The 14038-nt window shown below is 39.8% G+C and overlaps 1 protein-coding gene across 1 annotated transcript in view; it reads left to right on the forward strand.

Annotated features, from left to right (window-relative positions):
- ERC2 (ELKS/RAB6-interacting/CAST family member 2) overlaps positions 1-14038 on the forward strand; it is an 866181-nt gene that overhangs the window by 535268 nt on the left and 316875 nt on the right. Inside the window, 2 exon segments of the mRNA XM_064275182.1 lie at positions 4423-4616; positions 10518-10529. Coding sequence (XP_064131252.1) covers positions 4423-4616; positions 10518-10529 — 206 coding nt within the window.

Consider the following 14038-nt stretch of genomic DNA (forward strand, 5'->3'; position numbering starts at 1 on the left):
GTGATGTACTGTTCATCCTGAGTCATGACCAGATTCTTCTTTTGTGCTTGATCATGGCTTTCAAAATCAGTTCACATCAACTATTAAAGTTTGCCCACATCAGTGAGCCTGCAAGCTTTGTTTTGATTATTCCCATTTGTGGGGAAATTTTCTTACATATGGAAATGAAAGGAACACAATAGGGAGACCCTCAAAACTTACTGATCTTCTATGTAATACAGACATTTCTGAAATTTCATTTGTCCAGTTTTCTGTGCATCTAAAAGATGCTGAATAGTTGCCCTAAAATCTTCAGGAAATATTTTTAGGCAGAACCACAAACCTCAATAAAACTGACTTGTTTAATTAGCAAAATTGAATCTCTACATGTTCTTGAAAGTGACAAGGCTCTTGGCTAAATTTATGGTAGGTTCAGAAACCATTAAAAGAAACTCCTTGCCTATTTGCATTTTCAAAAGCTAGATGCTCGGCTAATCGAAATAGAGGAATGAAGTTGATGTGCCTCAGAAGAATGGGATAGCAAGTGCTTCCCAATGTTTTGGAGGAATTCATTTCAAATCAGTAGATTCCTAAGGGGAAATAATTACTGTGTCTTTTCAATTTAAATTATGATCAGGTTAGATTGCTGTGGTAGGGATTTGTTGAGATAAATTTTCAAATAAATCCATATTTTTTCTGTTATATCTCATGTAAGCTATGTCCAAATCCATCATCTAATTTTGACCCCCATCAAGAGCTGCCAGTTCAGATTAAAGAACTCATGTTATAGTTTGAAAAGGCAAGGATATTGCCTAAATACAAATAAAGTGCTTCTGTCACTCCATTTTTAGAGGAGGCGCTGGTCCTACAATTGTGAAGGGAGTGTTGGCTTTATAAGCTCAGCTTCCTCCTTCATTTCTTGGCAAGTAGCACTCCGTGCCTATGGATCATAGTGTAGTGCTCTCACGCTATACTAGTTAACACTGTCAGCCCACCCTCTGGGGAGGAGTGATTCAGGCTGAATAGAGCTGATTACCTGCAATATCTTTTATAAATCCCATGGAGCCTTTTACCTCCAGTGTTCAGGATAGATCAGGGACTCACCAGCCTTCCAAATCACCTGAAACTCTGTCTATGCTTAAGACTTCATGTGGTTGCTAGTGATGACCAAGAAGCAGCTGTTACTCCCCCAACTCTGCATGAGTCTTTCTTCAAGTTTTCTGTTGACTTGGAAAGTTTTTAAATCACTGTCTATTTGTGCCTTTATTTAATAATTCTTCCAAGAAATCTGGTAGCTTGATATAAATTATTTTGCCTGGAAATCAGTAGATGTTGATACAGAGATAGAGATAGGTATGTTTAACTCAAAGATATTTTTGAGGTCATCTGTTCCTTTTAAAAGAAGCTTCATTAGTGCTGGCAAGTATTATCTAACAGATACCAGACCAGCTGTAAACTTGGCTGTTGTCTTTATTTTAATAACATGACCTAGCTTCAGCATCAGGATGAGGGCAAGAGTAGTGTAATCTAAGTTTAGGTGTGTTTTGTCCTGGGCTTTCTCTGCCACTAAACACTCCATGAGTCCATTAATCATACTTACTGAGCTGAAAAGACCGCCAGTCCATCTAATTTCCTTCAACATTGAACACTGGCCTGGGATTATCCTCTTCTCTTCCAGGAGCTAAAATAAGGACCATGCTCACGTATGTCTAACCAGTAGCCTCTGCTTTCTCTATAAACTAACAGGACAGCTTCTTTAAGGAGTACGTAGTATCTTGTCAAGGAGCCCTGGTGGCAAAGTTGTTTAGTGCTCGGCTGCTAACCGAAAGATCAGTAGCTGAACCCACCAGCCGCTCTTCAGGAGAAAGATGTGGCAATCTGCTTCCGTAAAACCCACCAGCCATTCCATGGGAGAAAGATGTGGCAGTCTGCTTCCATAAAGATTTACAGCCCTGGAAACCCTATGGAACTCTGTCCTAGAGGGTTGCTATGAGTCAGAAATCAACTTGACAGCAATGAGTTTTGGTTAGTATCATGTCAGTAAAAATCAAATAAACTCTGTATCAGTTATATAATACGCCCCATTTCTGGATGTGTATTATAAAATAATCACAATAAAAACACAAATGAATAATACTTTCCCCAAGTTTGTCATTTTGTAGAGAGGCTAGTTCAACTGCCTATAGTCATAACAGGCAAGGCTAGAATTAGAATCTAGGTCTTGAAACTGGTAATCCTGAACCTACTTATTAAAAATAATGATGATAATAATCACTAGACTAAAGACAGCCAAAATAAACCACGGTGGCTAAAATTTATCCAGCACTTGCTGTGTTCATGCTAGCTTTTTGTGAACTTTTAAACCACAATCAGAAAAGGAATTTTAACTCTAGTCAGAAACAGGCAATCAAAACATATCTATTTATTTGCTTTGAGTGTGTCTAGCTGCTCATTACTCAGTTCACTAATTTATTTTTAAAGATCTTAATGTCATTGGTTGGGTTGTTTGAGAAATGTCATGAAAAGGTTATTAAGTGTCATAAAATCATGGTAATATAGTATGAAAAGTGGAAGAGAGTTTAACATGGAGATTTTTTTTAGCAATTTAAAAACATTTTAAATGCTTTTCTGTTACAAGAGTAATGAGAATTGATTTTTATTATCACAAATAGAAATAGGTACATGGAGCACTGACTTCGTATTAAAATAGAATATTCTATATTTTTAAAGTCGATATTAGGGAATTTATGTATTCATTACTTAAATTTAAAGTAAAATTGTCAGGTGAATAAACTTCTAAAGACAGATTAGCCCACAATTCTCTTTCAGATTATTTTAATTATGCTGAAAAAGCTCAATAATGAATTATAATGAAACCCAGGGTGAATACTAAATAAAGAAAAATAACTGTTGACCGAGAAATCTTGGTAAAAGGCAGTAACCCAGTACCTGATAGTATGCTGAACTGATAATTTTTTCAGTGTTCTTTTGTCATATTTGAGTTTATTTTTTGAATAAAGAAATCTTTGATTAAAGGATGTGGAAGCAAATTATTCCCCTTCTATCCTCATGCTTAAATAATATGTTACATGCCAAAATATGACTTAAAAAAATGATTATTTTGCTATAAATAAGAAGTTTATTTTTATTTTTACTAATTTTCTTTTAACTTTTTCTACTAAATCATTGCAAAGACTGTCAACTTTCTAACAGCAGTATTAGTATTAATTTTTCTAACCATGCATGATTCATTTGACCCCACAGTAGCTGTAGCTTGCTTGCCTTGTTTTTTCCCTGAAATTAAAAAAAAAAAAAGTGAATAAAGACACCATGAACATCTGCTCTACATAGTAAGACAGCAGAACAACCTAAGTCCTACTAAATTGTTAACATTTTCATAACTCCGCACATGGATTTTGGAGATATGCACGTAGATGACTTCTCTGAACTATCTATGTTGAGTGTACACTGTTGTAAAACTTCTTGTTTCTTCCCTGCCTGCTCTTTGAAGAAATCAATTAGGAGTAATGGGAAACAAGGGGTAGGCAAAACATTGCAGTGCAGTGTTCTTTCCATCCATCTGGGAATATTTGAGCCAAAAGTGTATTTTGGGAAAAAAAAAAAAGAAAAGCCATAACACACACGCAAAACCACAGATACTTTGGCCGCAAATTATCCTGCAGTGGTGTTGCCGTGTTGTTGCTTGTTGTGTCTGTTCTTGTGTCCGATGCTGTCCCCGACCCCTGCATGTGTTCGCAGGTTCTCGTCTGTGTGCTTGGTCATGAATTAGCTCATCTTCTTCCCAGTTCAGGTAAATTTTCTATCAAGACAACAAGAATATATGGGTATAACTGTTAGCTGAAAAGCCCTTCTTCATTTCCAAGTCTTCCTTTCAAACTGTATCTTCTGCAGCAGCACCTCAGTGGAATGAAGTGTTAACTGATCTCCTCGTTGTTGCCTAGCTCTGCATATGCCCTCGGTGGTTCTTGGAACATAATTTAATATGGTCTTGTCTCAGTCTCTCTGCATTGGAAATGGAAGCATTTGGTGTAACTCACTTCCGTCACTGTGAGGAGTGGAATTGTCTTAGCTCTCCTTGCCAACTGACCAGAAATAAAGACATCACAGTCTCTACTTCTCCCACCCCTCACTTTTTGGTAGAAAAAAAGGGCAAAAAAAAAAAGCAGCATCTAATGGAACTACATATAAACCATAAAAGGAACTCCCCTGTCAAACTGCAATATGGTTTACAATCAGCATTGTTCTAACATAGCTGAAATGTGTGATTTTTCTCTTTTGCCTTTTAACTGACAGTATACCCATAATTCTTGATTATTATTATTTTTTTTTCTCTAAAATGAATTGCTGGGCCATTGGTGACTGCTCTGTTTATTGCTCCAAATTGTTGTCTTAACTATATTTTTTAAAAATGTAATGTTGAAGGCTCATAATATTGAAGATGACTCCAGGATGAACCCCGAGTTTGCAGACAGAATGAAACAGCTTGATAAAGAAGCATCTTACTACCGCGATGAGTGTGGCAAAGCCCAAGCAGAAGTTGACCGGCTGTTGGAGATCCTCAAGGAAGTGGAGAATGAAAAGAATGACAAAGATAAGAAGATCGCAGAACTCGAAAGGTAAATTTTATAGTTGTGTTGTGAATTGGCAAGAGTGAGTGAACACTGTTTGGTTGCCCATCTCAGATCACGGTGGGTTTGGAAAGCACATTTGTATTTCAAGTTTGAAACAAGTCACGTATGTAGAATATGGCCTCTTCAGGATGATGTGTTTCTGTGGAATGTTAGAAAGGCAACTGGCTTTTCTTTTGAGGGCGTATCTACCTCTTCAGTGTTTAAGAAAATTATGGCCAATTTTCTTGAGTGGTATCTATGATCTAGCATATGTATCAGCAAAGTGTGTAAGAAATTAGGCTTTGTCTACTTAAAACCTCAGCTCTTTTGCCCCAAAGACAAACATTTGGTGGTTTAGGTTTGTCTTGAGCAAAGAATATGAAAGAATATAGCTGAAAACTCTCCATTCAAGATAAAGAAGGAAGTTCATACCCTTTGGATGTCTTTGGGCACACCACAATAAATTCATCCTCAGGATTCATCTTTTAAGACATCCTTACAGCATTTGGTAAATAAATATGCTTGAATAGGATTTAAGGCAGGCCTACCTGAATAGTATGTTTTGTCTAAAAACAAAGAAGATTATATCAGAGTTAGAGTATTTAGATTTTCAAGTAAATCAAGTCCATATTGTGTTTATGTGTAGTATGAACTCTAAAAATAAGCTGTCTACTGATGCTTTTTCCTATATTTAATATAAGAAAAGAACTTTCTGAATAATCTTACATAACTCCATAACCTCTGAGGATCTCTTACTGGTTCAGCAATAAGGCAGAATTTGTCTTTCCTGGATTCAGTCCATGTGAAAGAAATCAGCAAAATTTGCATAAATCAGTGAAATCTTGCCAAGTCTGTTGAAGACACTTGTGAGGCCCTAATGGACTTCAGGACATATGCAGAAGAGCTCTCTGTGGTCTTAGGAAGAGATTATAGTCTTTAGCGATAGAAAGATCTGGGTTCAAATTTGGCCTCTGCTTTATGCAAGCTGTGTGGCCTCAAATCTTGTTGGAAGTGTATCTCTAACAACTTATTAAAATATGTCATGCTTTGCAAACACCAAATCCTGGTGGAAAGTGGGGTGGCTGTGTTATTACAGATAGTTGAATGCTAAAGCAAATAAATTCTCAGTGTTCATATTAAACTGATAGTTTAATTCCCAATAAAATTTCCACACCATTTTCAAGTATTGTGTTTAATACAATCAGTCCTCAAATCAATTAATATTCTTCTAAAAATCTTAGCATTAAATTGATGATAATCTGATTTTTATTCAATGTGACCAATTTTAGCAATTGAGTCAGATTTTTTTTTTCCTGAGATAGCTGTACAGTGTAAAAATTTAAAGGGCTCATATTAATTTTAAAATGTGGGAATGTTCTGTCAGTCTATTGGTTCTTAAAAGCTACAAACAGTGCTAATTTTAGGTGTATCTATGTGGCTACTTTCAAACTAAATTTCAGGACTAAAATTTTTCCAAAAAAGCTAATGTAAGATCACAGGGCAAACGTATTTTATTGGTAGGAAAACTGAGACCCTGAAGTGTTGAATGGCCTTCTTGGGATTGGTCCCATGGTCAAAAAGAGACAAAATCATAATGGAGGCTTCCTGACTCCTAGTTTATTGGTCTAAGAAGCAGCAAGCCACATAGAGACTGTCCCGGATAATAACACTGATAATATTAGTAATAGTAAGACCCAAAAAACTGAAGCCGGTGCTCCCGAGTTGGTTCTGACTCGTGGCTGCCCTATGTGTGTTAGAGTAGAAGTGTGCGCTGTAGGTTTCTTAATGACCGATTGTTCACAAGTAGATTGCTAGGCCTTTCTTCTAAGTTGCCTCTGGGCGGATTCGAACTGCCAACCTTTTGGTTAGCAGCTGAGCACTTAACTGTGCCACCCGAGGTCTCCGTTTTCATAATAATAATGGGTTGTATATATATTCTGTACTCACAGTTTGCCAGGTACTCTGCCGAGCGCTTGACATGCAATACTGACTACCTTTCGGTCTTTAAACTCTGTTTCGTAGAACCTATCATTGTCCCCCTTTTATCAATGAGAAAATTATGCCGTATACAGATGAAGTAATTTTCTCAAGGTTGCAGAGCTGATAAAAGTCAGGATCTGAACCTAGGTCTGACAGCTGAGCCTGTGCCTTGCTGAGAACGATCCCTCCCATTGATGGGCGAGAAGGAGGAAGCTCATCCAGTAGCACTAGACAGCCATGAGGCCAGCAGAGAGCCTTCGCTGAGCAGCCATCACTGCTGGGCCCTGCTCCATTTTTATGAGCTCTCAGGAGGGAAAGTGGTATTTCCCACATTGGGAAGGTATTTTCCCGCATTCGGTCAGCTCCCCAGCATTGCTAATTGAGAATCAGCATCACCTACTATAAATATTTGCATATAAATAGCATAATTGTCTAGAGGGACAAGCTGGCGTTAGCTGGGCACTGTTGCCATTAAATCATCAAGAAGATTCACATTTTTATTTCTTCAATATGGAGTACATTAAAACAACAGTGATTTTACAGACATTTATCTTTACTTTCTGCACATTTTCTTTATCTCTGCCTCTGCCGCTCCTTAGAGCTGATGCCTCCCAGGCATGGTAATTCGTAAAACATGTGGTGGATCTTGACTTGGTCCAGCTCTCTGCTTACCTGGCTCTTGGTCCAGCAGGCGAGCACAGTCTGTGTCATGTCTGAGGCTCAGTCCCAGCCCTGGCCTGGAGAAGACGGGGTGGAGATCAAGAGGGGAAGTTTCTTGGGGAAAGGAGGGCTCAGCCTTGGCCTGTGTTTTTGAAACATTATCTGAGGGACTGAATGTGAATTCTGACCGTGACATCTTCCTTGAATTGTCAGGCAGCCTTTTTCCAAATTGAGCCATATCTCCATTTGTTGGCTTAAATTACAAAATTCATACCTCACAATGCTGATAACTAAAGATTTCTTAGCAATGTGACATATATCTCCATTTTGGAGTCATGGAGGAGTGTTTGTAATTAAGTTGGTGATTTTGAAAACCAAAAGATTGAACTTGAAATAAATTTGTGGTCTCTGGTCTGTAATGTGGCCTACTAGGTTGAAAAGCCCTCTTTTCCAACCAGCAAGTGTTCTCAAATATTCCAAATGGCCAGTCATGTGAAACAAAAGGTATGGGGTTAGGAATAACTCAGATGGCATTGACACTGGTCTCCTTTCCTCCCAGAGGGCTTTTTTTGAGGGGTGGGATGGGGGTAGCTTTCTGTTCTGTGAATCGCCCCCATTTTTATTATCTCCACAATGATGCATTCCAAATAGCTGGCGCTTACACAGATGCGTTTACCTCTCACAGTCCACGTGAATGATGTTTTTCATCAGCCATTAAAGATTTTGCTTTTCAACATGCATATTGCCCCAGTGTGGCCCACATGTGCAGGTGGACCTATAAACTCTTTCAGTTGATGCTGATGACCCAGCTGGGAGCTCCTGCCTTGGACCCAAGGCTTCTCTGGGGGAAGGCGGCCACAAGGTGGGTGGTGGTCTTTGAGCAAGCCTCCGAAAGTAGGTTCAAATCAAACTGAAGTCTTTATTTGATCACCAGATATCACATCTTCTATACAACCAAGTAGCCAAATGCGTAAGACAACATTCAACAATGCCAGAGTCCGTGAAGACTGGTAGTGTTTTAAGCTTCATAAAAATATACTGGAATCCTAGTGATCTTACTCCAATCCATAGTAATTAAACATTCCAGGCAGTGAAATATATAGAGCTGCTGTGCCAGGACCCATCACAGTCTCTGAGTTTTATTTAGAGTTTCAGAATTAATACTTTGGTAGAGGTTAATAAAGTCTGTTAATCAGTGCCTCCTGGCACTGGAATTTTTCTCTTTTTATGCATGGGAAGGAATCAGTCAAATGATCTTTTGTGTAATTATCTTAAACATGTTAGGGGTTTTCTCATTGTTTGTCTAGGGAGCAGGGAATGCCCAAACATACCCTCTATCACACCCCTCGCCACTGTGGAGTAGAGGGTGGGTCCCTGGGGGTTTTACCCACAATATACAACAGCAGAATGGAAAAGAAGGCACCACTTAATTATCTGGGTCAGGAACTAATGCCACCAAATAGCTGGACACTGAGAAACCCTCTTAGATGCTGAAAAGTGCCTTATCTGGAACTGAGAAACAGACTGTTATTTTTCCTTCTGAGTCTGTTCAATAATGCGCTGACATAATTTCACTGATGCCTTTCAGAACTCTTTACAAAATGTAAACTTAAGCTTTTTTTTTTTTAAATTCTGATAGTATGTTTTAGAAGTTTCATCGTACATGGGAGAAATTTGATACCAATTCTATTTGTTTTAGTATAAACTCTTCTTGCTAAGTAATTTCCACTTGTGTTTGTGAATGCGGTTGAAGGGATTTCTTTAAAACAAGTGGCAGATGGTTTTACGCCATCCCTAGCAACTTGCTGAAGAAGGTCACAGACGTCAGGGACCTCTTTGGGAATTTGATGAAAACTAGAGACCCTTGGAAAAAGCAACTAAACATTAAATGTTTGCTTGCCATTTCAGTTTAGGGTTTCCTAAGACTCGGCCGTGGACCCGTGTAATTACCTCTGCGCAGAGGATTTGAAGCAGCAGCTGGGGCCATGTTGCCACAGAGCGCCCACAGGGCCACGGTCTGGTCTAGCTCATTTTGATCAGGTTTGCGTTCACCATCAGGAAAGCGCTCTGCGTAGGGACTCAGATATGAGGGATTATCCAATCAGCTCTCTCCCTGTGTGTTAATCTTGGATTTTCTCCTTGATTTTTATCCTTACAGTCAACACTGTTTGCATTCGAAATGTCCTAATTGAAGCTTGCTTTGTTTTTCCTTCCTGTGTGAGATCGATGCTCAAAACTACTTATTAATAGCATGGAGTGTCGACACCCCACCTTAGCAGATAGCTGGTAAAGATATTTGTTTAGCCACTTGATTCTTCCAAAGGGCATTTTATAGTTTAAAACAATAAATGGGCATGCACTATACACTCCCATGGCAGCCTCGAAGATGATTGTGACTTTTCTTCAGTTATTCATTCATTTATCTATTGTTTTGATTTCTTTATTTTTGCTTTGCATTGTTGTGTTGACTGATTGGAAGTGCATGCTAGTTTTTTTTGGAGGGGGCACAAATAAGTTATCACACATCTGGATATTTTCAGTGACGAAGCAGGAACCTGATTTTCACAACTGAAAAAAAAATTACTCTCAGCTTTGGAAGTGACTCTGTCCTCGCTCAGGAAGCTGACGGACAGACGACACCTCACCAAGCCCCCCACCTCACAGTGTCTTTGATCATGACTAGATACAGCGGTCTGTGAGCCTCTAAAATGGAAACCTTTGAACCAAAAGCCAAATTGCTCACAGCTCCTTTTGGTTTTCAGGGATGAAGGAAAAACTATCTGATGGGATGTCACCATCCAACTTCCTGATTCAAATAAAATCTATCTGACATCGGCTTACTGCCAGCTTTAATACCTTGGTAATTTCCATTGCAGTTTATTACATAATAAAATTTTATATGCACAAAGATAGAGTCTTTCTCTATAAATATTCCTCCAGAAAAGGTCAAGTTCTGCCACTGGACTGCTGGAGCCTGTCTTTGGTTCCTATCAGTGCTCGTTGTGATAACATGTTCGAGAGTAGGTACTGGTTCTTCTGTGTAACGTTTAATGCAACAGCTTACAGTGTGTGCCCAGGGCTTTTTGGGGGTGGTGTCAGATAAAAGTTTGTTTTATTGGCCTTTGTTTGGTTATAAAAGCTGCTAATATAACGTCTGTTGGCTGTATGTGTAAAACTAATGCATTTCCTTCCTTTTATTCTCTTTTGCTATTCCTTTTCCTTTCTGCTTATCCTCCAAATTGCTGCTTTCACCCTTGCTCCAATCAGCTTGACTCTCAGGTCAGTACTTCCAGTTTTCTTCTAACTGCCTTTTCTCCTAAGCTCAATTTATTGCTCGCACTTGTTTAGCAAACACATTTCTAAAATGATTTTCCTCTGGCCACCACATTTTTTTTTTTCCCCATTTCATCCCATGCCTAGGGATGGTTTATTTTAGGCTGCTTAGCTGGGTAAAAAACCAAAGATGGAAATAAATCACTGTTGTATTATTTGCTAAAGTCTACTCTTAGATTATAAAATCAGTAAGAAAAAAACCATCACGATTGCTCCCTAGTGCGTTTCAGCTGAGAAATTCAGAACATTGACTATAAGACAGTAAAACACAGGACTGCGGAAAAACCAAAATGTAGGATGCTAAATTTAACCTAGGAGAACAAAAGATCTGCCCGTGACACAGCAACTTGAAAGCTAAATTTAATTGCACAAACCATTCAGACTTTTCGCTTAATAAATCACTACGTTTTGAAAGATTTATAATACTTTTCCGTAAAGTCACTTTTGAAAATTATCAGTGTGCTGGTAACATATTGTACACACATGTTATTTCCTGTCACTGTTTCAGTTTTAACTTTTTAACTTCATTTTTATTAGCCATAAGACATGCTTTAATTACCTAGGGTATTACATATGGAGCCAAATGTAAAACTAGGTTCGGAGTTGATTATATGCACCCTGATATAAGAAATGGGCATTTTGTTAGCAAATGTATCCTAGTCTTGGTTCCTCCAAGGAAGGAGGCCCAATTCAATAATGTATTCTTCTTTTTTTTTTAGTCAAGGAAGATTTCTCTTTCCAATAATATATGCTAATGTCTAGTGAGTTTTTGATCATCCAGCCAATGGGTTTACTAAAGGGTGACCATTGTATGATTTGGGGCCACCTGGACTTCAATAAAAAGTCTCAAATGATATTGGTAGCCAATGTAGTGGCTCTTTTGAGAGACAAGCTGTACTATTTTCTTCCCTTTATTGAGCTTTTCAGGGTCTACATCCCTTTATTCTGTCCACTGCCCATTTCCCAAGCCAGTAGAACAATGCATTTATGCCAGCATCAAGTAATTTCAAAATGAGACTGTCTGCTCACATGCAAATTTTATCTCATGCCCACTCCCCATACCCCATGGCTCGTTGTTGTTGCTTGTTGCCATCGAGTCAACTCTGACTCGTGGTAGCGCCATGTGTGCAGAGCAGAACTGCTCCACAGAGTTTTCACGGCTGTACCTTTGGAAGCAGATGGTCAAGCCTATCTGCTGAGGCATCTCTGGGTGGGATCAAACCACCAGCCTTTTGGCCAGTAGTCAAGCATTTAACTGTTTGCATCACCCAGGGATTCCTTTGAGGCTCATGGTCCTTGAAAACGAGACCATTTCTCTGTTATTCCTCCATTCCATGCAAGATGTTCCATAGGTACTGCCTTGAACTTGATCACACAGAAGGAAGTCCCTGTTCTCAATAGTCTCCCAAACAGAAGTCTAATCAGAATTGCTCTCAGCAAAACTAAATGAGTGCTAATTCACTTTCTGGAATAGATCAAATCTGGTAGAGCTATGTGTAGAAACACAGGCATCCTAACTGGAGGGGGGCACCTTGGCCACATGGAATCCAAACCTTTTCTCCAAGTTTTAGATCCGCTCTATTTAGTGAAGCTTTAAACTATTCTCCTTGCCTGTATTGCTCTTTTCCTTCTCGCTTTGTCGTCGTCCCTTCTTTCCCCCTACTCCGTACCTATTGATATTGAAACCCTTGGAACCAGGATTCTCCTTCCCTCACATACCTCAGGCTTCCTGCCTGAACCTTCAGTTGTCAGTCCATGGGTATTCCTGCTGTGTCTTCTGTGTGCTAGGGCCATATTGGGAGGTAGCTGGGGTTTTTCCTGTTTCGTGGTGAATGAAATGAGTCTGACTGTCAGGAGATGGTGCAAGATTTAGGCTGGGAGAGGTTGTGGGTAACAAGGGGCTCTCCAGACAAGGGGCAGGGCATGCTGGTTGGTGTTGGTGAGTTGTAGAGATCATTCCACCTTCTGTCTGCTTGGGGTGAGTTGTAGAGATCATTCCACCATCATTGAACCTATCGCCTCGAATGACCATGAGGGAGGAGACGTGCAGTCCTTGTCAGTAGCCTCTGGTTGTATTTTTTGTGTAGGAGAAACTGGGCAGTCCTGCTTTCCTGGAGACAAAGGAAACCTACAGAGACCTGGAAGCTTTCATGAGCTTTGCCAGGTTTCCAGAATTAACTATGGTTCTTTCCCAACCATTTCTAGGTTTACCAGTTAAAATGAAAGAGAATCGAATGCAGAATCTCTGGCCGTGTACTTTTTTTGGCTCACAGTTGAGAGACATATATGTGTGTGTGCATATATATATATATATATATATATATATATATATATATATATACACACACACACACACGTACGTCTGCATATATATATATATACACACACATACGTCTGCATATATACATATGTATGTATGTATGTATATGTATCTGTGTGTGTATACATGTATTTTAAAGAATAATGCCTGGTGTTTCTTACCATAGAAGTTTGTCATCTGCCAGGTACCTCCCCGACTCCCCACATGAACTTTGCAGACTTCACTGATGCTTGAATCTTTTCTACGTGCTCTAGACTCCAGGGGAGTTTCTCCCCTCCAGGTGGATGGTCCAGTTTCTTTTTTAAATTCTCTGTAGACTCTCATGCTTAGATTCAGGTGGAGCCTCCATCTTGGCTCTGGGTGGCGGGTCAGCCACCTCCTTGCTCAGCCTCAATGTCCCTTATTGGAGAGGAAGGAGCTGCCTGTGGAGTGGGTCCCCTGGGATCCTTCCTGCATGTGGGTGTCACATGTCCACTGGCGCAGCTGGTGGGGACAAGCCGAGTGCATCTCCTGGCAAGCAGGCTCAAGCTGATGGCTGGCGCCCGGCAGCAGGCGTGAGCTCATTGTTACAGAGTCACTTCAAACACTTCCGCCAAAATAAACTCTTTGTGAAGTTTCCCCAAAGCTGAGCAGTGTGCTTTCAGTCCCTCATCCAGCAAAACATGAAGTCACTCCTCCCAGACCTCAGAGGCCTGCTGCCCAAAGAATTAATGGAAAACACCTTGCCCAGTGCATCCCCTTGCTGTCCTGCAGCTTGCTCTTTGCTAGGGGCAGTTCTTGGCCCCATTCCTCCAACAAGGACATTCCGAGCCCCTACTGCCTGTGAAGCTGGGCCCAAAGAAGAACTGATAAGAACAGACCAAACCACTTAAAAAGCGCTGCATATTTCATTGTTCTTTTTTCTATTCATGATGCACATTGATAACAACAGCAGAAATAATAGAAGTAGCAGCAGCGCTAATATGATCGAGCATTCACCAGGTGCCAGCGCTGAACTGAATCACGTTTTAGATAGCACAGTAAAATCTGTGAAAGCCAGAGCCTGTGTAAGGTAGAAACCTGTCAGACAAGGAAAATGCAAATATTTTCCATAAAACAAGTGATAGAAGAGTGGTAAGACTGCACCCAATCAAAG

This window comes from Loxodonta africana, chromosome 22, assembly GCF_030014295.1.
Source record: "Loxodonta africana isolate mLoxAfr1 chromosome 22, mLoxAfr1.hap2, whole genome shotgun sequence".
In the NCBI taxonomy this organism is placed as follows: domain Eukaryota; kingdom Metazoa; phylum Chordata; class Mammalia; order Proboscidea; family Elephantidae; genus Loxodonta; species Loxodonta africana.